At 45.2% G+C, this 27,466-nt stretch overlaps 2 protein-coding genes across 2 annotated transcripts in view; one reads left to right on the forward strand and one right to left on the reverse strand.

The window, feature by feature from the left end:
* The window catches only part of DTL (denticleless E3 ubiquitin protein ligase homolog), a 55,972-nt gene extending 34,572 nt beyond the window's left edge, over window positions 1–21,400 (reverse strand). The window contains exons 1-8 of the mRNA XM_082248862.1: window positions 21,351–21,400; window positions 12,355–12,477; window positions 7,233–7,331; window positions 6,165–6,226; window positions 3,927–4,047; window positions 3,123–3,188; window positions 2,552–2,667; window positions 355–428 (exon numbers count right to left, since the gene is read on the reverse strand). Coding sequence (XP_082104988.1) covers window positions 355–428; window positions 2,552–2,667; window positions 3,123–3,188; window positions 3,927–4,047; window positions 6,165–6,226; window positions 7,233–7,331; window positions 12,355–12,477; window positions 21,351–21,399 — 710 coding nt within the window. The 5' untranslated portion in view covers window position 21,400. The remainder of the gene's footprint in view (window positions 1–354; window positions 429–2,551; window positions 2,668–3,122; window positions 3,189–3,926; window positions 4,048–6,164; window positions 6,227–7,232; window positions 7,332–12,354; window positions 12,478–21,350) is intronic.
* Window positions 21,401–21,635: 235 nt separating this feature from the next.
* The window catches only part of INTS7 (integrator complex subunit 7), a 159,126-nt gene continuing 153,295 nt past the window's right edge, over window positions 21,636–27,466 (forward strand). Inside the window, exon 1 of the mRNA XM_082249275.1 lies at window positions 21,636–21,823. Within this exon, the coding sequence (XP_082105401.1) occupies window positions 21,724–21,823 (100 nt within the window). The 5' untranslated portion in view covers window positions 21,636–21,723. The remainder of the gene's footprint in view (window positions 21,824–27,466) is intronic.

The raw sequence follows: 27,466 nt of genomic DNA on the forward strand, positions 1-27,466 counted from the left end.
TTGTTAAATTATGTGGACAGACAAGTGTAAAAACCTTCATTTTACCCAACTGTTCTTTTCGGCTTATCAGCATGATCACTACTACTCCCTGGATGAACTTTAGTGTCCTAGGACAGCTCCCTTTTCCCTGAACAGAGGTAAAAATGCTAAGTTGTAGCAAAATAAAAAGGTTGGAGATAACACAGGAAGCTAAATTGCTAAAGACAACCCCCCTCCTGTGTCACCTGTCTGACTGTACACTGTTGAAAATATTGACTTTCTCATCAAATTTTTTTCAACCAGTCCAACGTTAGCTGTGTAATTAATCACTTGTCTGGAGTTTTGAGTTGTGAAATACAATTTAGTTTTGCTTACCCATCAACAGCTCCTGCGGATATGATCGTGTGTTCGTCCTGAAAGAGGACCACAGTCACACTCTGCTGGGAATCCTATAAAAGAGTAATTTTGGGTTGTGTTATATGGAGAATTAAGGCCATACTAAAGTATTTTTCTTTAATCATACCATGTTATATTTACCTGCTCTGTGCAGTGGTTTCAGAGCAGCCCTGATCCTCTCCTTGGGTCCCTCGCTGGTGCTTCTGGTCCCACCCTCCTGCCGAGTGACCCCACAGAAAGCAGCTTGCTATGTGGGAAACCTGAGCCAAGATGCAGCTCCGCTTGTCCATTCAGACATGGAGCCACGGCTTGGCCCCACACCCTCTCTCCTCCTTGGTTCACTGTCTGATTGACAACAGCTGGAACCAATGGTGCCCGCATAGAAAGCATTAAGATAAAAAAACCTTCTGCCTTTACAGCTACTTTAACCTGATGAAGCAAATTGCTTGAAAAGGCAGTGCTTTTATAGCATGCCAGCTTGACAGGGAAAGCTAAATTAGAACTAAATAATGTAAACATAGATGTACATAGCTAAATAGGTCAGTGATGACCTTATGTATCTGTGTAAAAGGCCATTCTGAGAATTTAAGCAACCAGTGTTTTTAAAAGATTTTTTTAAAAGATTAGCACTGGGGAGCTTTACTTCTCTCATGATAGGTCTACTTTTAAATCAAATCCTTTCTTTGCTCAACTAGGGCAAAGCAACAGGTTTACTTTTATTCCTACCTCCCCAGAAGCACACCCATTTTTCCTTTGCTCTTCTACTGCTTTGAACAGCTGCAAAGAGCAGGAAATGCAACCTTGTGTAAGCCCTGTGTTAAGCTGTGACATGGCTATGGACCCCCCATGTCACAGCACTGATGCTTTCCAGTTTGCACAGGCCTGTCACATGCATATCCATATCCTGCGTAAGGAGTATTTTCTTTGTCTCCAACAGAAGAAGAGTGAAGGAGAAGTTTGTGGTCCTGGGAAGGGACAGTGGGAAGAGAAAGGGGGGGGGTTTGATTAACCACTTGCCGACCAGTCACTGGGACTGTACTGCAGCTAAGTGGCTCGATTTCGTCCAGCGACGTAGACCTACGTCGCTGGACTCCTCCCCTTGTGGGCGGAACATCTGTCAGCTGCTGCTATACTGCTCCCTGAAAAGTGATTTATCATGGATCACTCAGTCCCCTCCCCCCACACACGTTAGTAAGCACCAGGCATACATTAACCCCTCCATCTCCAATAAAATTAACCCCTTCCCTGCCAGTGTCATTTTTACAGTAACAGTGCATATTTATAGCACTGATTACTGTAGTCACTGGTACCCCAAAAGTGTAAAAATGTCAGTCAAGGGTCCGATCTGTCCGCCGCAATGTCGCAGTCACGCAAAAAAAAAAAAAAATTGCAGATCGCCACCATTACTCGTTAAAAAAAAAAAAAAAAAAAAACACCAAAAATGACAGAAATCTTTCCCTTAGTAAACGCAATAACTTTTGCGCAAACCAATCAAAATACGCTTATTGTGATTTTTTTTTTACCAAAACAAAGGTAGCAGAAAACAAATTGGCCAAAAATTTAAAAAAAAATTTAGATTTTTACATTTTTTTGGGGGGAATTTCATATAAAAAAAAAAGTGAAAAATATTGTTATTTTTTCAAAATTTACGCTCTTGTTTTGTTTATAGCGCAAAAAGTAAAATCGCACAGGTGATCAAATACCACCAAAAGAAAGCTCCGTTTGTGGGAAAAAAAGGACATCAATTTTGTTTGGGTACGGCGTTGTATGACCGCGCAATTGTCAGTTAAAGTCGCACAGTGCCGTATCGCAAAAAGTGGCCTGGACGTAAGACAGCAAAATCCACCGGTGGTAAAGTGGTTAAAATAAACATGTACTGTTAGTTTTAGGCAACTAATTTGGTGAGTTCTAATGGTTTTCTTAAAACAAGCTGTGACACCACAATGAAAATTTTGGAATTCGTAAAAAAAAAAAAAAAAAAAAAAAAAAAAGGCCTGTTTATATTTTCAATTAGACCATGATGGTCTAGAAATAATGGGGCTAGAAGCACCAATTGAAAATGTGTCAGACAATCAGGTATGAGCTTAGATTTTTTTCACAAACTTTAGTCGGTTATACATTTGCTGGGGAGTTTGTTTCCAAGAGTGTAATTTAGTTAGACAGAACTGCAACTTACCACAGATGGGGCAAGCCCTCTGACAGCGGGTTTCTTCTTCTTAATCTTTAGTGGGGTTTGTTTATCTGGTGCATTGTGAGCTCCTGTGATCTGGTTCACTTGCCTATAGAAACCATCTGAAAAGAATAAAGTGTGTAAAAGATAACGCTCTGGTGCTCGGATTCTATTGCCTTATGCAATCCCACAGCTCTCAAAACCAAACTAAAAAAAGGTAAGATTCTCCTCACTTCCTGTTTCACTGACCACAAAGGTAGTATAAATTCTTGAAGCAACAGATTTTTGTTTTTTGTTTAATTGACCACACAAGTAGTTAACCTGTACTGTCTTAGCTGGGACACATGACACTAAAAATGACAAAAGACAAAAAGAATACTCAAGATGACAGAATTTAACCCTCCCCTACTCAAGATGACAGAACGCAACCCTCCCCTACTTTACTTTGTTCATTTATCTCAACACACTAAAATAAAATTCAGCTGCCTACAATAAACTTGCTTTAAAACCTGTACTAAAGAAAATCTGATCTTCACAAACTCACACTAAAACCATATGTTTGAAAAAGCACAATTACCTTTCTTGCTGCATCGGGTATCCCAGACCATGACATTTCCATCCCGACCTCCAGTGCTGAACACAGCTGCGTAGAAAAAAAAGTTTTATTAAACCACATTTTTCAAATAAAACTGCTTCAATACAGGGCACTTTTACCCCCTTCCTGACCAGGCCAATCTTCAGCTCTGTCGCACTTTGAAAGAAAATTGTGCAGTCATGCAACACTGCACCAAATTACATTTTTATCATTTTTTTTTCCCCACGCAAATAGAGCTCTCTTTGGGGGAGTTTTGAATCACCCCAATTGCTGTACAAAGCTCAGAAAATTTTGTAAATAAGTACTTTTTCTCCTTTACTGATCTGATGTGCGCTGAAGAGGCTGCACTGCTGGGCACTGAGAGGTGGCACTGCTGGGCACTGAGAGGTGGCACGGATAAGTAGCACTGATCATATGTACAGGTCTCCCCGGTGAGGAGATGCCGCTGATCAGATCTCCTCTCCTCACACTGTCAGTGTGAGGTGAGGAGAGCAGTTAGCCAGCATTTTCGCGTTTACATTAGATCAGTTGTGATTGGACACAGCTTATCACATGGGTAAAGAGCCGTGTCATAGTTAAAGGAATCCCGTCACAAGAGAACTATGGGGGATGTCATTGCCTTACAGTGGCTTTAATAAGAGAGTCTCCAATGAAAAAAAAAAAAAAAAAAAAGGCCTACGTATCACTAGGAATCAGCACCATAGCCCACCAGACTCAAGTGGAAAACAAGGTGTAATTAGAATTATCATCAAGTCATACTGTATACAAAAAGAAATTATAAATTACCTTTTTCAAACTTGGAGAAAGAAACAGACTTCAGGCTGCACTGGTGACCTCTACATTCACCAATCAGCTCTCCGGCCTTAACATCAAAAAGCTTAGCTGTCTGATCTCCTGAAGCTGTAACCTGCATAAAACAAGCATACATTATCAATAAAATGTAAGCCACATCGATGTGAAGCCATTTTACCCAATTTTTGTTTTAATTTTAGAGCATGTACAAGTTTAACCGGAACTAGAACCCCTATGCCATTAAACCATAGGAGACAAACCATTGATACTTTTAGGCAACAGATCTTAGGCAGTATTCAAAGGCATTTTTATTTATTTTTTGCTAGCGTAGTGGGGTAGTCTCAGGAATCAGGATATTTTTTTTTTTTTGCTTTGTCCCAGTTAGGGTGATCCACCCTTTACTTGTTACTGTAACTACATTTTTTGTGTTGTCACCAGAACATGAAAATACCCTTGATTAAAAGGGGCCATTGGTTTTGTCAGCAGGGAAGCCAGTGCGGGTGTCAGGCGACTCCGATTCGATTGCCGCCTGACAAAGGCGATCTCTCCCCGCTGACAGAGAAGGACGGACGGCTGATGATGTAAACACAGCCGTCCGTCGTCCTCCCTCGGATGATCACAGAGGCTATGTGATCCTTCTATATAGGATCGCATGTCTTCGTGTTCATCTCAAAAGCCCAACCCCCCCCCCACAGTTAGAAACACTCCCCTAGGCTTACATTTAACCCCTTGATCACCTATACTGTTAACCCCTTCCCTGCCAGTGTCATTATTACAATAACAGTACATATTTTTAAGCACTGATTACTGTAGTAATGTCACTGGTCCCCCCAAAAGTGTCAGTCAGGGGTCCGATCTGTCTGCCGCAATATCGAAGTCCCGCAAAAAAACCCCAAAAAATACTTAAATCTTTCCCGTAGTTAGTAGACGCAATAACTTTTGCACAAACCAATCAAAATACGCTTATTGCGATTTTATCCCCCAAAAATATGTAGCAGAAAAAATTGGCCTAAAATGTTTAAAAAAATTTGGGATTTTTAATTATTTTTTTGCGAAATGTTATATAGCAGAATGTGAGAAATAGTGTTTTTTTTTTTTGCAAAATTGTCGCAAAAAAAAAAAAACACACAGGTGATCGAGTACCATCAAAAGAAATCACCATTTGTGGAGAAAAAAAGGACGCCAATTTTATTTAGGTACAGCGTCGCATGACCGCGCAATTGTTCGTTAAAGTAACGCAGTGCCGAATTGCAAAATAGGGCCTGGTCATTAAGGGGGAAAATCCTCCGGTCTGAAAGTGGTTAAGTTTAGATGAATTTCACATATTAGAACCTGTACCACCCTAAGCTTCAATTGTGTTATGCTACTACCTAAACACAATTTACAACCTAATGACTATACTGATGGAGCTTACAACAGAAACACTAGAGAGTCATCGTGTCACAGCCGGTTCCGAACTTTGTACGTAGAACGCATGGTTCCGGAAACCGCTCTTAACGGCTTGAATTAGTTTCACCATTGTAAGTGCGGTTTCGGTTTTTATTAACAATTTGCTATGGATTCACACTGAGTTGCCTCTCTTGTCCGCATACCCTGTGAGGAGAAAACACTGATCAGACCGTGGGAGATGGGGAGGAGATATAGGATCATGCTTTTCACTATCTGTTGGTTCAGGGGTTCAGTCTTCTGGCGAGTGAGGAGCTGAAGGGAGCACAAGTGGATTTACTTCTTTCACCACGTTACCTTTATAAGGACTTATGAATTTTTTAAAGCATCAGATCATTTATGGACTTTATTATTGCACAGATAATCACTTTCCTTTTCACTGGATTTACGGTTATAGTATGTGTATAGCAATTTAGAGGTTTTGAACACAAATTATATATATATATATATATATATATATATATATATATATATATATATATATATATATATATATATATATATATATATATATATATATATCTCTATCTCAGTATTTTTTTAGGTTTGCACTTTATTATTGGTATTGTATGGGGATTTGCGCAATTGTGTGTATATATTATATTATCACTTACTATTTAATTGTTTCACCTGTTTTGGGTTTTACAAGGATTACACACATAGGCAGCGTCACCTTTACATCTCTCTCATTTCAACAGAAAGAGGCTGCATAGATTTATTAGAGCCAAGTTAAAAAATTGTGCACACTAACTTCCTGGGTTAGGGGGGAAAAGCATGATTACTTACCAATTTGTGCTCTCCTGGGACCCAGGCAAGGTCAAAGACGGCATTAGTGTGTGCTTGCCAATCTAAAAAAATAAATAATGACATCAGAAATGCAATACAGCATACAAAAGTTTAAGGTCTTGGAAAAATATCCCAAGGAGTACACTTCAGACAACTTTACCTTCATACAGTTGCCTACAATAAGTCCCCTCCCCCAAGTGCTGCCCACTAGGTGAAATCCTTACACAGATACAGTTCAGTAGTTTTCACTGTGTGGCTCATCTTGGAGCCACATAGCCTTTCTGCCAAAAACTTGAAAGCCATACTAATGGTAGCCTCAATTGGTCGGCTTTGTTGGGTAGGTTTGCCTTCAATTCCAAGCAAGAACTCCTTTCAGACATGTGCCCCTGGAATAGGCGTCCCCACCATCCCATCACCATTGTACCCGAGACAGACAATGGTCTCCAATAAAATGGCGGGCGAATCTTTCCAGCTTTGACACAGAGCAAAACAATTAGCAGTTTTGAAGTCTGTAGTGAAAGCTGGGCTTTCCATAAAAGTCAATAAAAGTGAGGGTGAGATGCTACAACCCTGGAATATCAGAAAATCTTCTGGAGCTGTAGGGTGCAGGATGAGCAGTCACACCGCTACAAACACAATTAAAGGAAGAGAATGATCCACAACATGTGAACAGGGCCGACATGGCTGAAACACGTTAAAATCTGCTGTACGAGCAAGTGTGTTTTATGGAGTACCAATAAATTTGAAGATTAAAAAAAAAAAAAAAAAAAAACACAAGTATGGGGTTGCGGATCATCACCTTTCCACAAAAGGCCAGCATTTTTTGCATACTTGGTGGTTGTGTAAGCCAATATATTGCACCTGCTAGCAAAAAGACAGGCGAGTGCCTCCTGACTCATTCAGCTTAATTTTAAACATTGGCAAACAGCTCATGTTTTATTGGCTACCAAAAGGAAATTGAAATGCTTAAAATATTTGTACCTTGATGGATTATGGAGGTAATAAACTATGCATACCATTTTATAAACATTAAATAAAATAAAAAAAGCCACAGATGGAAAAGTTTACCTTTCAGAATTTGCCTCTCTGTGTTCCGACATTCTGTGTCATACAACTTGACTATGCCTTCCTCATTGGCCACTGCAAGCACGTGCGGTAAATCCGCAGCTGAAAAAGGCACCAACACATCATTTGAATTAGTAATCAAGAGAGGGCAGAGATTGTACTTGTCCCAGAGGTAACAGGAGGTCTGGGCTTTGGCTCGTCACATTGCCCTACTGGAAAGAAGATTCTTTGAGGCAAGGCTAAGAATATGTACAATTAGAAAACACATAGCTTAATAATGCTTTATGCAACAGTAAGCATGGCCATAACAAGTCAAAGCCAAATGCTTTTCCCAATGGTCCTAATGCCCCGTACACGTGCAGATTATCTGAAGACTTTTGTCTGTAGACTTACCAAAACCATATAATATGAGGTCAAACCTAAACACTTTCAATTTGTATGCAATCCGGCAGGCCCTTGCACTACATAGAAAAGGTAAATCTGAAGACAAAAGTCTTCAGATAATCTGCACGTGTGTACGGGGCATTAGGAAAAATCCATGAAAAGGAGAGGAATGTCAGATGGTGAGGTGGTGTCAAGCACTTCTACAAACCAGGGAACAAAACCCTACATTATGCTGAAACATCTATCCACAGATAAACATTCAGCCTTGCCCAAAAAAAAAAAAAAAAAAAAAATTGGGATTTTTGACTTACCGTAAAATCCATTTCTCTGATGTTAATTGACAGACAGCTCCTGATCTTCTTACCATTGGGTTATACTGCTCCCTACAGGAGTAGAACACTAGGCAGAAAAAGTCTGGGCAGTCCCAGGGGGTACACTCCCTCTCTCTGCTAAAAGGTACTCTTTTTTTACAAGCAGCATCTGAAGAATTACAACCCCAAAGAGGGTTAGGTGCTGTGTCCGTCAATGAACATCAGAGAAATGGATTTAACGGCAAGTCAAAAATCATATTTTCTTTTGTTCATTGACGGACACAGCTACTGAAGATCTTAACCATTGGGATGTCCCAATGCAGTGTTAAGCATGAGGGGTGTGAACAGCGAAAAATAAATTCCCAAGGCTAAATAGCTCAACCAAAACTGGAGCTCACCGGAAAAAACAACAATACACCCTCAGAGGACCAGATCCTCTAAACCGCAGCCTGCAAAAAAATTTTTGCGGCCAAAAGAAAGCATTCTGCAGATGCCAACACATCCACTTCATAGAGTTTGTGAAAGTGTGCCCTGGTGACCAGGAGGCCGACTTGCAAACCTGAGTCACTTGACAGAAGGCCCGGGAGGCACTGAGCGCCCGAGTAGAGTGCGCTTTGACAGGGAAAGGAGGAACCTGACCTCTGATGGAATAGGCCTGAATCACCGTCTGATCAATCTGGAAATGGTTGCAGAGGAAGCGGACAACCCTTTCCGAGGCCCCATCCGTAAGCACAAATTGTGAGACTAATTTCCTAAAAGGACTCCGTAGCTGCCAGGAACACCCTAAGCACCCAGACCGCATGCAAAGCAATTTCCTTCAGATGTTTTGGCCTGGGACACAGGGAAGGCAACACAATGTCTTCATTCAAATGAAAATCAGAGACAACATGAGGAAGGAATTGACAGGCAGGGGTGAAGAATCACCTTATCACTGTGAACCACCAAGTAAGGTGGACAAGGTAACGCCGCCAATTCCGACACCTCGCACGCAGAAGTGAAAGCCTCTAAAAAGGCCACCTTCTGGGATAGAGTAAGTAGGGGAATCTCCCAAAGATTCTCAAATGGAGGCTTCTGAAGGACAGAGCACCAAATAGAGGCCCCAAAACGGCAAAAGAAACTGCACTGGAGGGGTCAAGTGCATAACTCCCTGAAAAAAGTACGCACCAATGAGTATGTGGCCAAGGGCCGTTGAAAGAAGACCGCTAAGGCTGACACCTGACCCTTGATAGTACTCAAGGACAGTTTCTGCTCAACCTCCACCTCTCGTTGAAGGAAGGTCAAGATGAGAGCCACCGAAAAAAGAGCAAGGATGAACCCCAAGAGACTTGCACCACGCAATGTACGTCTTCCACGTACGATGGTAGTTCTTCCTAGAAGTAGATTTCCTAGCTTTAAACAGCCGCTCCAGATCGGCATATCAAGCCCGACAAGGCCATTAAGATGACCGGAATACCTTCTGCCTCAATGCTGGGGAAAAAGTCTTGGCAGAAGCTTGGGAGGGAAGGCGTAAATCAGACGATACAGAACCCACGGGGCCACCAGGGCATCTGTGGGGACTGCAAGAGGATCCTGCGTCTGAGCCACATATCTCTGCACCTTTCTGTTGAGCCGAGACACCAACAGATCCACCTCAGGGATGCCCAACCGGAGACACAACTGATAAAACACCTCCGGATGAAAGGATCACTCCCCTCGGTCCAACGCCTGCCGACTAAGGTAATCCGCCTGCCAGTTTACCACCCTGGAAAGGTGTACGGCAGAGAGGGCTGGAATGAACCATTCTGCCCACCTTAGAATGCCGGCTACGTCCAGAGCCGCCAGAACACTTCTTGTGCCCCCCTGGTGATTGACATAAGCCACGGCCGTGGCATTGTCGGATTGAATGCTCACTGGACAACCCTTAAGATGATCCATTCAATGTTCGAAGCACAAGACATTGGTCAGTAGTCTGGACTCTTTCAGTGTCCAGACCCCCTGAGCAGTCATTTTACAGAGGACGCTTCTCAAGCCAGACAGGCTGGCATCCGGGATGACACCTGATTAATACAAGAGGAGGAAGGATTTGCGCAGCTGAAGCACGAAATCACCATATCAGGGAATCTTTCATTCCCCGGCTCAGCCAGATCAGATTGTCCAGAGACTGTGGATTTTTTTCCCATTTGGCCAGAATCTCCCTTGTAGGGACCTCATATGGAAAAAAAAAAAAAAGTGTAAAAACACAGCTAAGGGACAACCCCCACCGATCTTGCAGCCCGACCGGTCGCCAGCAACAGAGTATCAATCGATCCTCAGAGAGGGAGAGGACCCCACCAGACTCACCACCCAGCAGAAACCAGGCACCACAGCCACCAGGAGAATCTGCACTGCACGAACGGGTATCAGGAAACTAAGATCCAGGAGATGAGGAGGGGCTCCCCATTTCAGAAATCGCCGCCCAGAGGGCTCCACTGTCACGGCTGCTACTTGTTTTTAAAAGGCAAACCACTGAAAAATGGCCGTCAAGACTAAACACAATGCAGGAGCCCCCGCCCTCACAGCTGATTGCCTGTTCGCGCACCCCCTCCGCCAGGACAGCACCCTGTCCCCACCCTAGGCGGTGGACAAGGCCACCTTACAGCCCCAGCGTCAGTGGAGGGAGAATGATATTGCCCACCAGACCAATGAAGGGGGTGCCTAATGGGAAGGAGGGAAGCCAGGGGTCCGACCCTCCCATTGAGGGGCCCATGTCCACCACAAAACCCTCCAGGGGCAGGGGGGGGGGGGGGGGGGGACAGTCAGTCACTTACCATACCAGGAACCAGGTGGACACTGCTCCAGACAAAACCTCCTCATCTTCGAAATGGAAGGGGGGGGGGGGCTGTTGGCCAGGAGGAACGATGCGATTCGGGCCAAGACTCCGTTGTATGCGAACTCGCAGGCCAGCCCCCGTCCGGTGGGGCTATGTCACGGTCGCCCAAATTCCGAGCTGAGGTCTGCGTCTGCTCACTGGCCAGACTAGGGTGACCACTGGATCTAGATTATCCAGCCTGTTGCCCAGTCCAGCAGTTGATGGTAGATCTCATAGGAAAAAATCCAGGAGAAAAAAAAAAAAAAAAATTCTATTGAAAAACAAAAAAATTACCAGGACCAAAGATACCAGCAAGGAACTAGGTCATTACTCCTGTGTAGGCAGGAAAAACTATAGGCGTAGCCAGCCTTTTTCTGTATAGTGTCCTACTCCAGTAGGGGGCAGTATAACCCAATGGTTACGAAGATTTGGAGCTGTGTCCGTTAATGAAAGAGAAACTTCTGTGTGACATTCAGCAGCGACCCCGTCATCTTTTGAAGAGGATTATTTGCGCCTGTTTACCTGGTTGGCTATTGTTTAGCCCAGGTAGCACTTTTAATTTTAGTGAAGACAATGCAGTTACACCTCACGTGCTGACCATGAACATTAGGCCATGTACTCATGAAGACCTCTAAAGGGGAGGGTAGAATAAACACTTTTAAGAGTTCTACTGGATCAGAGCTGGCAGCACAAATCGTGCTGGGCATGTCTGCTTCTGATTTGCGCCCAACAGAAAACGGTACAAGGTCTACATATGCTCCATGTGTGTATGCTCGAAGGCTGTCAATCAGAGCACATGAAGGCCATAGTAGGAAACACAGAGCAGATGTGCAGAATGATGCCAAAACAGTTAGGGTCCTTTCACATGGGATTTCCCATCAGGTCCACCAGTAGTTTTTCAGGTGGACCCGATTGGACCCTCCAGTCTCCCTTATGGATCGGCGGATGTCAGCAGACACCTGTCCGCTGACACCAACCGCCATTGGATCCGATCCTGCCTGCAGAATCCAGACAAATGGTGGTCCCATTTTCCATTTGTCTGGCAGATTGGATAAACAAAAAAAAAAAACAGACAGGCGGTCTGTTTTCAGATTTGCAGAGCAGAGCTGGACTGGGTCCATGACCACTCAGCACCCTGAAGACAGGACCTTTCATCAGCCTGCTCAGTGGGGATCAGGGGAGCGATTACCAGCTGAGCAAGTGGAATCCGCAAAACGGAGGTGCACGTGTACTACATAGGCGTGAAGAGAACATGGACTGATAATGAGCATTCATCAATCAATAGAGGAGTGGAACATTTTATATACGTTATAAAATATTCATGTCACGTATTTAATCACATGGACTTTTGTTGCAACATTTTGAGATTGAATATCTTTAATATTTTTCATATGCACTTTGTTTGATTTAGCGCAACACATTATTTACTGAATCATTTATTTGTGTAGTGGGATCACATTTAGTGTTTGCAGCTGATCACATTTTTTTTAGGTTTCTTACTGCGCTGATAGTTTTTCACATTTTTGATAATGAGCATTCACCAATCAATAGGAATGGAAAAGGAAACAGCTGTAATGCAAGCAGTATTCAAGACAAGTCTCACCTGCACTGAATGAGCAGCCAAATGGAGGTACTGGTATTCCAACCTCACCATAAGACGTATGTTCATCCTGTCTGACACACTGGAAGCCTGGTAGCAAACTCTGGAGAGGATACTTCTGTGAGGCTAGAACAAAATAAAATAATAGTAAAGAGAAAGCAGAAGCAACTACCAAACAAATAGAAACCAACACAGCTACATCAGTCCTAAATTATAATAAATGCTGAAAAAAAAAAAAAAAAAAAAAAAAAAAGAAGGAAGAAGGACTACCAGTTGCAACCAGTTCCCAGCTGACATTTTTCTAGGGTGAAATAGATTTTCTAGACTTCTAGTCAGTCTATGGAGCACTTACAATATGTACACTGGGGCAGAAGCGGTTAGTTTGGAAAGGACATTTGCCATGCTGAACTTTCAGTAAAAATTGTTATACCGCACAAAGCTTGGTCTGAAGTAACTCAAGGGGTGCATGTGGGGTCTTGATGCTAATAAAAAGGGTCTGTATCTACAAATGGTTCCGTTAACCACTTAAGCCCCGGAAGATTTTACCACCTTCCTAACCAGGGCCTATTTTACGATTCGGCACTGCGTGACTTTAACGGACAATTGCGCGGTCGTGCAACGCTGTACCTAAACAAATTTGACATCCTTTTTTTCCCACAAACAGAGCTTTCTTTAGGTGGTATTTGATCACCTGTGCGATTTTTTGATCATGCGCTATAAACAAAAAAAGAGCGACAATTTTGCAAAAATAACAATATTTTTCACATTTTTTTATATGAAATTCCCCAAAAAAAAAAAAATGTAAAAATTAAATTTTTTTTAACATTTTAGGACAATTTGTTTTATGCTACATATGTGGAGGAAAAAAAAAAAATAAATAAAAAAAAAATAAAAAAAAAATCGCAAAGAGCGTATTTTGATTGGTTTGCGCAAAAGTTATTGCATTTACTAACTAAGGGAAAGATTTGTCTTTTTTTTTTTTTAACGAGTAATGGCGGCAATCTGCAATTTTTTTTGCGGGACTGCGACATTGGGGCGGGCAGATCGGGCCCTTGACTGACATTTGACACTTTTGGGGTTACCAGTGATATTACTACAGTAATCAGTGCTATACATATGCACTGTTACTGTAAAAATTACACTGGCAGTAAAGGGGTTAACTTTTTTGAGAGGGAGGGGTTAAGTGTGTCCCTAGGGGGCGCGATTCTAACTGATTGGATGTGGCTTGATGTGTAAGAACAGAGATCAACGGTCCTACATAGCAGAACCATTTGATCTCCATTCTTACACAGGGGAGAATGACAGGCGGCTTTGTTTACATTAGCCGCCTGCCTTTCTCCCGGTGTTGACGGACAATCGGGTCCGCCGGGCACACGCGGGGGGGGGGGTCCGTGACCGCGCAGGAGCGCGCCTCCGGGGGCACGCTCTCGCTCCCTAGACCCTCACAGGCTAGCGACGTAGCCCTACGTCGCTTTGCCTGTGAGGGGCTGACCGCCGCAGTAAATAGTCGTGCGGCGGTCGGCAAGCGGTTAACATCACAACAAGAGGTTAAACTACAACCAGTCGTTTGCGTGGTACTTGGTAAGGCGATAGATTCTCTAGTAGCGAGGGGGGTCCAGTGTTACGGCTTCCTCCCAAGCAGTGCGTGTCCATATGCCCCCAGGAGAAGATTAGCAGAGAAGGAGATTTATGGCCTGAACACTAGGTACGGATAGACAAGAGTGAAGTAGAGCATGTATGAGGTTCTGTGCTGTGCGCTCGGTGGGACCCCATTCTGTTACAGAGAGTAAGGTAGCAAAGGAACGCTGACTGGTGGACTGAGCATAGGCTCTGCATTAGGGATCGACCGATTATCGGAGGGCCGATATTCACTTTTGCCGATATAAGGGTATCTGCCCCGAATGGCCGATATTACCAATATTCCAAATATTGCTCATGTAAGCAATAGCATTTTCATGTAATAAAATGATGTCACATAGCTAGAGTTGTGAAGGCCCGTAAAAAAAAAAAAAAAAAAAAAAAAAAGGAAAAGATACGTTTTTTTTTTTTTCCTGAAGGCTTTTTTGTTTTTTTCCCAAAAATTGGAAAATTGAAAAAAATAAAAAAAAAAAATTATGGAATATTTGATTTTATTTTAACATGATGAATAAAATATTTTAAGACAGGGTGTTCAAATATTTTCCAAATCATTTCTTAAAAAAAAAAAAAAAATTTATGGTATCAGATTATTCTAATTTCTGTGCAGTGAGGACAAGCAAGTCCTAAGTAAACTGAACCCTCCAATGCAAGAGCAGTATGCATTGCTTCCTTTAGGACAGGGGTGGGGAACCTACGGCCCGCATGCGGCCCCCGAAGCCATCTGATCGGGCCCTGCCATTGGGCTGCCTCCGGAGGGGAAGGGGAGGGCCTTCTGATTACACACAGAGTGGGTTCCTCGGCTTACCCGGCGCGGCCGCTGTCATACAAAGTCACGCCTCCTACCTTTGATAGACAGCACAGTGGTGACGTCTATCATAGGGGCCGGTCCAGGAGGCGTGACTTCGTAAGAGAGCGCCCGCGCCGGGTAAGTAGAAGGACGCTGCTTTGTGTGTATCAGGAGGCGCTTTAATCCCCATGCACTCTGCATCGATTGGGGGGGGGGGCACTCGCCACTCTGCATCGATTGGGGGGCCACTCGCCACCCACTTGCCAGTAGCAAGATCATCCAAATGTCCTGAAGGTTTACACATAATTCCGTTTAGAAATGTTATTGAATATGCCACCCACATAAATGTACAAAAGATATAAGCAACTCCACATTAGCAGATCTGCATCTCACCCACTTGCAGTGATACCCGGGTGATACCGCTCCATCCGGCATACGATCTCGGAGATCACGTGGTCATGATACAGTTTGACCACTCCGACGGATCTTCCTTTAACTTTAACACTGGGATATTACTCAATGCAAGTAAACAAAATAAAGAAATGGCTATAAAAGTTAGTCGTTTATTATTACAAGCCCTGCTTAAATGTCTGGAGAACTAATTTCTGCCAGCTTTTTCCTGTCAATACTATTTCAGATTCTGCCCAATTCCTCTTGGAAACGTATCCCTATTGTTACATCACCATTAAAGTGACACTAAACTTACGGTCCCAAAAATATGTTTCCTACTAGTGTCGGACGAACGGTTCAGCCCGAGCATTAGTTCATTTGCCTGTTTGACCGTTTGCAGAACACTCGCATTTGCAGGGTGTTAGCCCCGGCAAACACCCTGCAATGCACTGCCCGCTGCACAGTGCATTCTGCACCCTGATTGGGCAAAGCTTTGCCCGATCAGAGCACAGTGTAAGCTGGTTGTTAAGGAGCAGGCCTGGGAAGCCGGCCACGGCATCCTTAAATGATGAGTCAAATGGATTCCCCCACTGGGGACGATACCAGACCACATGCCCTCAACATAGGGGGGGGGGGGGTGTTTCTTTGGGGCAACGGTCTCTGCCTGGCAACCCTGGGCTGTGGTTGTCGGGGGCTGTGGGCGGGGGGGCTTATCAAAGGGGCCCCCAGATCCCATCCACTATGTGAAAAAAAAAAAAGGAGACAAGTTTTCGACAAATCATTAAAAATACAGCGTCCCTCAATGTAAATCATCATCATGCTGCACCATCGACCCAAAATATAAAAAAAAATAAAACAAGCGCTCTGCCTTCTAGGGCGGCCGCCTGCCTCCATGCTTTGGCAGTTCTTAAATTAGGTAAGGAGGGGGCACCTGCAACGTCACCGGCCCAGGATGCACCGGTCCACGACGTTACAAGGGAGCGAGGCCAGCAGATAACTTGGCCAGGTGGCCCTGCACTTACCTATATAAGAACTGTCAAAGCGCGGAAGAGGCATTCAACACAGCCCAGGGTTGTCGGGAAGAGACCCTTGACGCCCATCAACACCAGCAGAGCCCCCCCCCCCCCCCATCAACCCACGGCACCACCCTTATGTTGAGGGCATATGGCCTGGTATGGTTCAGCAGGAGGGGGGGGGGGGGGGGGGGGAGTTCGCTGGTCTAACCCCCCCCCCCCTTCCTGACTTGCTTGCTTGGATAAGGGTCTGGTATGTGTTTCGGGGGACAGTGGGGTTTTGCCGTGGGGTTCCCCTTTGGGTCTTGTATGGACAATGGTTGGGGGGGACCCCACACCGTTTTTTTTCTTTAATGTTTTAATAGCCGGGTGCTGGCAATTGCAATCGCAAGCCAATTTAAATGTGATTTGACTGACTTTAAAAATGTCATTTTTGCTGCAGCAGGTTCTATACACAGTACAGATGCGCCACTTTACATGCAGACAAAGGGGACTGAGTTTGGGATAATTCACACCAGCCCATTAAAATGTGTGAGTACGTTTTACAGATTTCCCCATCCACACAAGTGAGGTGGGTGAAGGATCCTTCCCGCTGGGACATTGTATTCTGACAGCGTGGCTGCAGCTAGCTACCTGAAAATTGTTTTTCCCCAACAAGCCCATTTGTCAATCAATGATCAGCTTCTGTCTAACAAGCACGGCCACACATGGATAGAAATGTGGCAGACGAATTTCAACCCATCTATGGCTGGCCTAAAGTGATTCTAAAGCCTGAAGGTTCTTTACTTTCATGCATAAAGGTAAAAAATTACCTGCGTGCAGCCTCCCCCCCCCCCCCCAATCCTTACCTGAGCTCCCTCCGATCCAGCGATGTTGATGATAGCTTTGGCTGTCCCAGGATTCTCCCTCCTTATTGGCTGGGCAAGCAGCAGGGGCCCATTGAACCAAAGAGGAGAGGGGGAGAGGGGTGTGACTAAGCCTCGGCTCTATGTTACTTATGGATACATAGAGCAGCAGCTAGGGAGCGAAGCTTGCTCTGGGGTCACTGCTCGAGGAGGAGAAAAGGAGCACCAGCAAGGGACCCGAAAATAAGAGGATCGGCGTTGCTCTGTAAAAAAAACACTGCACAGAGCAAGTATAACGTTATTTAGCGCCCATTCAGACTGGCGCGACACGACTTTGTGGGGTGACCTGTGAAGTCGCGGTGCACAGCGTGCACCGCGACCTCGGCGCGACTTGCACGGACTTCATATAATTGAAGTCAATGCAAGTCGCCTCCAGGTCGCCCCAAAGTAGTACAGGACCCTTTTTCTAAGTCGGAGCGACTTGTGTCGCTCCTATTAGATTGGGTCCTGTACTATTCAATGGCGAGTGACCGACCGCGACTTGTCAGGCGACCAAGTCGCCTGACAAGTCGCGCTAGTGTGAATGAACCCTTAAGGGAAAACAAAAAACAAAGCTTTAACCACCTCCCACCCGGGCCATTGTACATATACGGCCGGGTGGGCGTCTCGTCCTTCTGATAGGACGTTCTGGAACGTCCTTCAGAAGGAGAAAGATCACGTCGCCGCGGGCACGCGCAGCGGCGCGATCTCAATTTGCCTGTGTCCCTAGGACACAGAGCAACAAGATGCGGCAGGAGGGCCCTGTGATTGGCCCTCCTGATCACATGACGGCTGTGTCCAATCGCAGCCGACATGTAATGTCAATACAGCCGTTGTAACGGCTTCGATCTCTTCTCCTCCTGACAGATCCTGCCAGTGAGGAGAAGAGCAAAGGATCGGTGCTGCAGCCGGGGGGGGATCAGTGAGTATTTCTAATTACTCACTGATCACAGGGGGGGGTCTGTGCTGGTAATCAGAACATTGATTACCAGTGCAGCCCTGGGGGGAGGGGGTGCCACTAGAGCCACCAGGGATGCCCACCCATGACCAAGAGGGGTGCCCACCATGGCCACCAGGGATGGCAAACAGGGCTCAGAGAGCCTGCCAGTGGAGCCCCCCTATCAGTGCTGCCCACCAATGCCATCTATCAGTGCTGCCCACCAATGCCATCTATCAGTGCTGCCCACCAGTGCCCATTATTGCCCACCAGTGCTGCACATCAGTGCTGCACATCAGTGCCACCCCATCAGTGCTCATCAGTGCAGGAAAAAACGTATCTATTTACTAAATTTTATAACCTAAACAAAAAAACTTTTTTTCAAACTTTTCGGTCTTTTTTTATTTGTGCACCAAAAAAGAAAAAACCTGTCGGTGATCAAATACCACCAAAAGAAAGCTCTATTTGTGGGGGAAAAAATGACATAAATTTGGTTTAGGTACAGTGTTGCATGACCGCGCAATTGTCATTCAAAATGCAACAGCGCTAAAAGCTGAAAATTGGTCTGGGAAGGAAGGGGGTTTAAGTGCCCAGTATTGAGGTAGTTAATAACACTTTAACACTATCCTCTCCCCTAACAATGTTGCTGTTCAGAGGGGTTTCCCCATTGCTCCTTCATCAGAGTAGAGACACCCTAAGACAGGAAGTCTGTTACTGGCTGGATCACAGAGTCAAAATAAAGAAAAAAGAAGTAAATGACTGTACATTGTAAATACAAATAGAAAACACATGTTCTAACTGCAAGCTATCTGGAACACTGGGAACTGGTGCTCTGGCTCAAGTGCCTTTAAAACGTGGCAATAATCCTCTAACATAATAAAGCAAGCTATTCGGTAATATCGATAACATCCATTTTTTTTTTTTATAGTCTACATGGCAGGATACAGAAGTAACATGCTAAAGCGCTTTGGCCGAAGTCTTACCCAGTACACAAGTTCTGTACAACGTACAGAAAGTCATGTCAATCCTGGGATCCACTACCACTACTGCCACCAATTGAGATGCATAAGAAGAGACGACTGTAAGCAGTTGTGAGACCGAGAAAGGAACATACCCCCTATCCGCGTTCACAGCATACAGAACAAATCCTCATTCACACAGAGCATTTGAAAAAATGAGCTGTAAAGTCAGTTCTGATGCCAGGCAAAAAGCAGCTGTAAAAATGTGCTTTTAGAAGCATTTTGTATTGGCGTTAATGCACGTTTAGCAGCCACTCTCTGCCCTCTTGTATTCCAACCTCAAACCCAACTACTACAGCCTAAAAAAGTCTGACGTGGCCTAACGCTGTATGCAGCCTTAATCAGAGTCAGGTGTTTTTACAGCCCAACGCTGCTGCTCCATTGCGCGCTGGCCCTGGGTTTTTTTTTTTACAGCTTGAAAACGCCTATGCCACTTACAACTCCTAAAAGCCTGTGTGTGCATGAGGCCATAGAACAGAGGGATGTTTTTAAGCTGCAAAAAAACGCCTGAGGCTCCTAAAAGCAGCTGTAAAAACGCCCTGTGTGCATGAGGCCTAAAAGGTGCTATACATAACATGGCCGCCTAATGCAACCCATGGCTGTACATGGTCGCAGCAGGTAGCAGGCTTTGCATTATGGATGGCTGTGTGCCTGAAGACAAAAACAAGAAAACGAATGCAACCGCCACTTTAGAGATAAGTAATAAACTATAGATTACCTGTTTTTGGATTGAGATGCACTTCAATGCCTTCTAAGACAAATTCCATGCAGTATGTATACAATGTTCATAGAACCATACATCTACATCAGTGGTCTCCAAACTGTGGCCCTAGAACCAGATGCAGCCCTTGGGGCGCAATTCCTTCCGCTAACGCCAACCACAGGGCGCAATTCCTTCCGCTAACGCCAACTACGGGGCGCAATTCCTTCCGCTAACGCCAACTACGGGGCGCAATTCCTTCCGCTAACGCCAACTACGGGGGCGCAATTCCTTCCGCTAACGCCAACTACGGGGGCGCAATTCCTTCCGCTAACGCCAACTACGGGGGCGCAATTCCTTCCGCTAACGCCAACTACGGGGGCGCAATTCCTTCCGCTAACACCAACTACAGTGCGTAATTCCTTCCGCTAACACCAACTACGGTGCGCAATTCCTTCCGCTAACACCAACTACCGGGGCGCAATTCCTTCCGCTAACGCCAACTACGGGGCGCAATTCCTTCCGCTAATGCCAACTATGGGGCGCAATTCCTTCCGCTAACACCAACTACTGGGCGCAATTCGTTCCGCTAACGCCAACTATGGGGAGCAATTCCTTCCGCCAACGCCAACTACGGGGTGCAATTCCTTCCGCTAATGCCAACTACGGGGCGCAATTCCTTCCGCTAACGCCAACTACGGGGCGCAATGCCTTCCGCTATACATAACCCATGGCCGCCTTATGCAACCCATGGCTGTATATGGTTGCAGCAGATAGCAGGCTCTGCATTATGGATGGCTGTGTGCCTGAAGAAAAAAAACAAGAAAACGAATGCAACTGCCACTCGGTTGGTAATCTATATTACTTGTTTTTGGATTGAGATGCACCTCAATGCCTTGTAATAGAAACATTCCATGGAGTATGTATACAATGGTCCTAGAATCATACATCTATATCAGTGGTCTCCAAACTGTGGCCCTGGGGCCAGATGCAGCCCTTGGGGCGCAAAGCCTTACGCCAACTACGGGGCACAAAGCCTTACGCCAACTACGGGGCGCTAAGCCTTACGCCAACTACGGGGCGCTAAGCCTTACGCCAACTACGGGGCGCTAAGCCTTACGCCAACTACGGGGCGCTAAGCCTTCCGCTAACACCAACTACGGGGCGCAAAGCCTTACGCCAACGCCAACTACGGGGCGCTAAGCCATCCCACTGACACCAAAGACGGGGCAATGTTTACTCCCAAAGATGTTAGGCCATTTTCTACCCTGGAGAGCCACAATCCGGACCCCCTAAAGTCTGCAGGACAGTAAACTGGCCTTTTATTTAGAATGTTTGGAGACCCCTGATGTATATGATAGAACAGGGCACAGAACAGTGGCTAGTGATCACTGGGGAGAAGAACATCCTTGTAATGAGAAGACATGGAGGGGATACATGGAGAATATCCTGGTAATTAGAGATCATGCTGCACACAACAACCAATCACCTCCTAAGAGTCATTTTTGCAGATCAGAGTTATTTATGAAACAAGGATTCTAATTGGTTGCTCTGGGAGACAACATGTGACCATACACAGAGTCTCATAGTAGCTGTAGAAGTCTGCCAGGTTCATTCATAAGGGGACTTACCGCGATCCGTCCAGAGGGCCCGGTGCTGCAGACTCAGGAACAGAGACATGGTCGGTATATAAGAGTCGGCGCGGTCCGCTCACCTCACCACTCACAACGATCTCCCGCGAAACAAGGTCAACTTGCAAATAATTCTCCCGCGAAATGCCAGCCGCTCCGTAGATTGGTCAGCACCTCCTCCAACCACAGCTCGCTTACACGAAAGCGAGCGCCAAAACCGTACCAGCCAATCACAAGGCGCTCCCAGTACGGCAGGGCGCAGCGGCCCGCACTGAGCATGTGCAGTGATACTGTCATGGCGGCTTCCATGTTATTCCGTACAGCCGGTCTGCATTGAATGGTGTGGGGAGACCCCGGGAGGGATTGAACAGCCATGGCGACCGGCGGGGGTGGCAGCAGGTCGTTTCTGGCTGATGCCGGCCATGGGGAGCAGGAGCTGGACGCCAACTCCGCCCTGATGGAGCTGGATAAAGGTAGAGGAGAGGATGAGGCCTGGTCTATGGATGGATGGAGGAGAGCACAGACCATCACCTCAGGAGGGGGGGACAGAGCAACACAGACAGTCTTCACTTCATACAAGGGAAAAGTGCATGCAGTACCTCTTCAGATTTACCCCCCCCCTCCTTTATGACCAGGCCATATTTTGCGATTCGGCACTGCGTTACTTTAATTGACAATTGCGCGGTCGTGCGGCGCTGTATCCAAATAAAGTGTACGTCCTTTTTTACCCACAAATAGAGCTTTCTTTTGGTGGTATTTGATCACCTCTGCGGTTTTTATTTTTTGCGCTATAAACAAAAAAGTAGTATCAATTTTTGAAAAAAAAATCACAATAAGCGTAAATCAATTGGTTTGCGCAAAAGTTATAGCGTTTTAGCAAGTGCGTGCCACCGGCAGCGGGGACTCTGATGCATGGGACCAGCGGCTCCGATTGCCGTCTGCAATCCAAGATTGCTCCCCGCTAAGACAGAAGGACGGTCGGCTATTGTAAACACATCTGACCGTTCTTCTCTCTGGAATGATCACAGAGCCCCTGTGATCCTTCTATATAGGATCACAGGTCTCTATGATCATTTCACAAGCCCCTCCCACCACAGTTATAAACACTCCCCTAGGCTTACATTTAACCCATTGATCACCCACTGTTTTAACCCCTTCCCTGCTAGTGTCATTAGTACAGTGCATGTTTTTAGCACTGATTACTGTAATAATGTCACTGGTCCCCCCAAAAGTGTAAACAATGTCAGTTAGGGGTCCGATCTGTCCGCCGCAATGTCGCAGTTCCACTAAGAATTGCAGATCACTGGCATTACTAGTAAAAAAAACAATAAAAATGACATAAATCTTTCCCCTAGTTTGTAGAAGCGATAACTTTTGCGCAAACCAATCAAAAAACGCTTATTGCGATTTTTTTTTTTTTTTTTTTTTTTTTTTTTTTTTTTACAAAAAATATGTAGCAGAAAACAAATTGCCCTAAGGCCCCTTTCACACTTATGCGACACGATTTTACCACGACTTTGATGCGATTTTGAGCAATGGCTCAGGGCTATATACCTCAAAATGCATTAAAATCGTGCCAAAGTAGTGCAGGAACTTCAAAACGCACTGATATGAATGGAGCTCATTGAAAATAATGGAAAACGACTTGTCATGCGATTTTCGCAGTCCAAAATCACGGGACAAGTCGCACTAGTGTGAAAGGGGCCTAGAATGATGAAAAAATTTGATTTTTAATTTTTTTTTTTTTTTTTCAGAATTGTCGCTACTTTTTTGTTTATAGCGCAAAAAAAAATAATCACACAGGTGATCAAATACCACCAAAAGAAAGCTCTATTTGTGGGGGAAAAAAAGGACATCAATGTTATTTGGGTACAGCGTCGCACGACCGCGCAATGTTCCGTTAAATTAACGCAGTGCCGAATCGCAAAAAATGGCCTGGTCATTAAGGGGGAAAATCCTTCCAGTCCAGAACTGGTTAAATTGTTTGGATCAAGTTGGTCCACTTGAACTATTTACTAACAGATGCAGTGGCTGTGAGCGCTGTATAAACTTTATGTTGTATCAGCTGTATACAGTAGATGGCGCTGTGTTATGGCACTAGGATGAAAGCTTCCCTTCCTGCTCCTGCAACAACATCTGCAAGCGCTGCTCAGACATTTATAGGAATCCTTGTAGTCTATGAATCACTACAAAGCTTCCTCTGGTTGGCTGAGGTGGAGTTTGTGACGTGTAAGCCTCAGCCAATCAGAGGAAACGGTTAGTGCTATAAATAATTTGTTTGGACCAAACAAACTTTTTAAATGTAAATGAAACCTGGAGTTCAGGATGAAGGATTTGACCCTCAGCAATGACACACATTGTAGCACTGTATTATTAACCACTTCCCGGCCAACCTAGTATAATAATACTGACGGATGGGGGCTCTGCTATCCTGGGTAGCTGTCCTATGATGTTTTACGTCCAACCATCCTAGGGGCTGCAGAGCGGTGCGATTTGTGACCCGCTCTGTCCACTGGACACATTGGAACACACATCATTGTACCAGGCTGTGGTGAGCAGCCCTGGCACCATGTGATCACTGTGACCGATCACAGTGATCACGTCAGTTATAAACAGACAATGGTGTGTCATGCACAGCCATTGTGTGCTATTGGAATGCCTGTGATTGGTCACAGTGATCACATGGTACAGGGCCAATCACAGCTATCACAACATACACAATGGCACATGAATTGATGTCATTCACATTGTAAAAAAGATTGCTAATACAGTGATCATCACTGTAATAAGCAATCATAGTGTAAAAAAAAAAATCTTGATCATCTCCCCAGAGCAGTACAGTGTCACTATGGTGACTGTATTGCTCTGGTGACAAACAGTACGTAGTATGTATTCATATATATATGTGTGTGTTTGTTTGTTTGTTTGTGTGTGTGTGTATATATTTATATATATATATATGTGTGTGTGTGTGTTTATACAGTTATTGAAACCAAATAACACAGTGCTTGCATAAAAACATGATTATCCAAACATATAATAATTAAACAATCATAAAGGGTATATATAATCTCCAAAATATATTAAAGAATTTGTGTCCATTAAATTATAAAAAAGTCCATCAATAAATCATTGTGCACTACAGTGTTAAATAGTTGATAAATCAATAAAGTGCAATAAAGTGCTCCAGTGCAAAAGAAATATAGGTGCTAAAGGGAAATAAATAATTTGTGCTCTTTGTGCCAGGTGACTTGTACCCCTCCAGGAACCCTTTGAAGACCTTTGATAACGCCCAAGTGGGAGGGCGAAACGCGTTGACGTATTTCTGGTACGGCACTTGGCTACGTCACTTCTGGTTCACTTCCTGGTTTGCCATGGAACGCACGCGGTAGCGGCATTCCCGGAAACCATTCACAGCCTGTTCTCTGCTTTCAATTTTACCACGTTTGTTAGTATTACCTTTTGCCTAAATATATTAATAAATATCTTAAAACGGGCTTCACTATTTCTGGTATTTTTCTGGCATTATCTCATTGGAGCTATTCAGGACCACCAAACCACAAGGATATCCACATAGCCCCCTTTTTTATTTACCAAGGAAAAGATTCGGAATGGAGTCTATTCGCACGTTGGTGACATCCCTGCATCAGGGGGATTTCCTTGCCTATATTGACATTAAGGACGCTTGCCTACACATTCCAATATGTGTCGGTCACCAGCGCTTCCTTCGCTTTGCCATGGGAGAGAAGCATTATCAGTTTGTGGCGTTACCCTTTGGTCTAGCCTTCGCTCCTCAGGTCTTCACAAATGTGTTGGCTCCGGTGCTGGCGTTGTTAAAGTAAGTGGGTGATCACAGTACTGGGCTACTTGGACGACCTTCTCCTACGAGCAGAGTCTCCTACTGCTCTGATGGACAACATGGAGATCACTATGCAGACTCTGAGGGAGTTCGACTGGATTCTGAATTTTCAGAAGTCTGCTCTGGTTCCTTCCACAAAACTGGACTATCTGGGTCTGACTCGGGACTCAACTCTAGCCAGAGTGTTCCTTCCTCTGGACAACCTCCCAGAAACTGCAGGCTGTACAGCAGATGGTCATCCCTCTGGACTTCTTTGCGGGTGCTGGGCCTGATGGTCTTTAAATTCAAGGCGGTTCCGTTTGTACACTTCCATATGAGGTCCCTGCAAAGGGAGATTCTGGCCAAATGGGACAAGTGTCCGCAGTCTCTGGACAATCAGATCCGTCTAAACCGGGAAACAAGAGGGTCCCTAATCTGGTGGCTTCACTCTCCAGCTCTTCGACAGTGCAAATTCTTTCTCCCCTTGTATTGAGCAGTGGTCACCACGGATGCCAGCCTGTCTGGGTGGGGGAGGCATTCTAGGCTTAAACTCTGCTCAGGGGGTCTGGACACTGGAAGAGTCCAGACTACTGATCAATGTCCTGGAACTCCGAGCAATCAGACTGTGCTTGGATTATTGGACGGATCATCTTCAGGGGTGTCCACCGCAAACTTAATCGGACAATGCCACGGCCGTGCCTTATGTTAATCACCAGGGGGGCACAAGAAGTGTTTTGGCGGCTCTCGAGGTAGCCAGCGATCTACAGAACGTTTCATTCCAGCCCTTTACGCTGTACGCATTCCAGGGGTGGAAAACTGGCAGGCGGATTATCTCAGTCAGCAGGCCTTGGACCAAGGGGACCAAGGGGAGTGGTCCCTTCATCCAGAGGTTTTTCATCAGTTGTGTGTAACGCTCCTGCGTTTTTTATTATAGGCTGGATTTGCAGCTGCAAAATCTCCACTCAGTAGTCATGTAGAGATGTGTTGAATACCAGATCCAACTCTCCAGGACTCATCACCGTGGGCCTGTCAGCTTCAACATACAGATATATACACACTCAATGAGATGTTCCTGGAGTGATAGGATGTATATGATAGTATGAAGGTGATGTGCTGAAGGGACAGGTGTGAACAGTGACAAGGATGGTAATCACTTGATAGGTTTTGTATAGGAGAGTTCAAGATGGTATTTAGGAATGCAGATAGGTTAGTATCGAGTATGCTAACAGGTGGTGAGGACAGCAGATGACAAATACAGGATAGACTAACCCAGTGCAAGGATAGATAGTAGTAGACAGGAGAGCTAGCAATCTATGCAGCAGTGCAGATGATAGGATAGTATGGATAGGTAGTAACAGTCCTTAATGTGCATAGGTAGATAGTGCAATAAGGTTATGGAGGGTTCCCCTGCGGGGTACTTATCACTTGTAATGTTAGTAGTTTAGAGAGGTCCAGTAGATAAGGAATGATCCGGTAGCGAGATACAGGGATCAGTAGCGAGGTTCCGGTCTGCTCCAGGTAAAGGGAAATAGCTGGAGGTTCCGATCGAGAGACAGGCTTGAAAGCATGTGGATAACAAGGCAGGTTGAAAGAACAATGTGAGTGAGACCGCCGGCGGTTGAAATAGCCGCTCTGCGGTGCTCAGCAGTGACATCATCGTTCTTAAAGGTATATGCGTACCACCTGAAGAGAAAGGTGGGACGCATTACAGAGAAAGTGGTGATTAAGGGTACCGGAGGTACCAGAATCTTACATTGTGTCTCCGGTGGGGCATCCTTGAGGTGGATCTGTTGGCATCTCAGCTCAAAAGAAAGGTGCAGAGGTTTGTGGCACGGTCACAGGATCCTCTGGCGGACCCCACAGATGTGCTGGTGGCCCCATGGGACCAGTATTGTCTGATTTACGCCTTCCCTCCTCTCAAGCTTCTGCCAAGACTCCTGCGCAGGATCGAGGCAGAAGGAATTCCAGTCATTTTAGTGGACACGGACTGACCTCGCCGGTCTTGGTACGCCGACCTGGTGCTGCTGTTTGCCGACGTCCCTTGGAGACTACCTCTCAGGGAGGATCTGCTGTCCCAAGGGCCGATCTTCCATCCTGCTTTACAGTCGCTGGCTTTGACGGCTTAGCCGTGGAAAGCCAGGTGCTGAAGGATAGAGGTTTGTCTGAGGCAGTGATTCCAACACCGTTAAAAGCTAGGAAGTCTACTTCTCGGAAGATCTACCATCATACACGGAAAACGTACATTGCATGGTGTGAGTCTCTTGGGGTTCATCCTCTC

This window comes from Pelophylax lessonae, assembly GCF_965119305.1.
Source record: "Pelophylax lessonae genome assembly, chromosome: 3".
Lineage (NCBI taxonomy): Eukaryota > Metazoa > Chordata > Amphibia > Anura > Ranidae > Pelophylax > Pelophylax lessonae.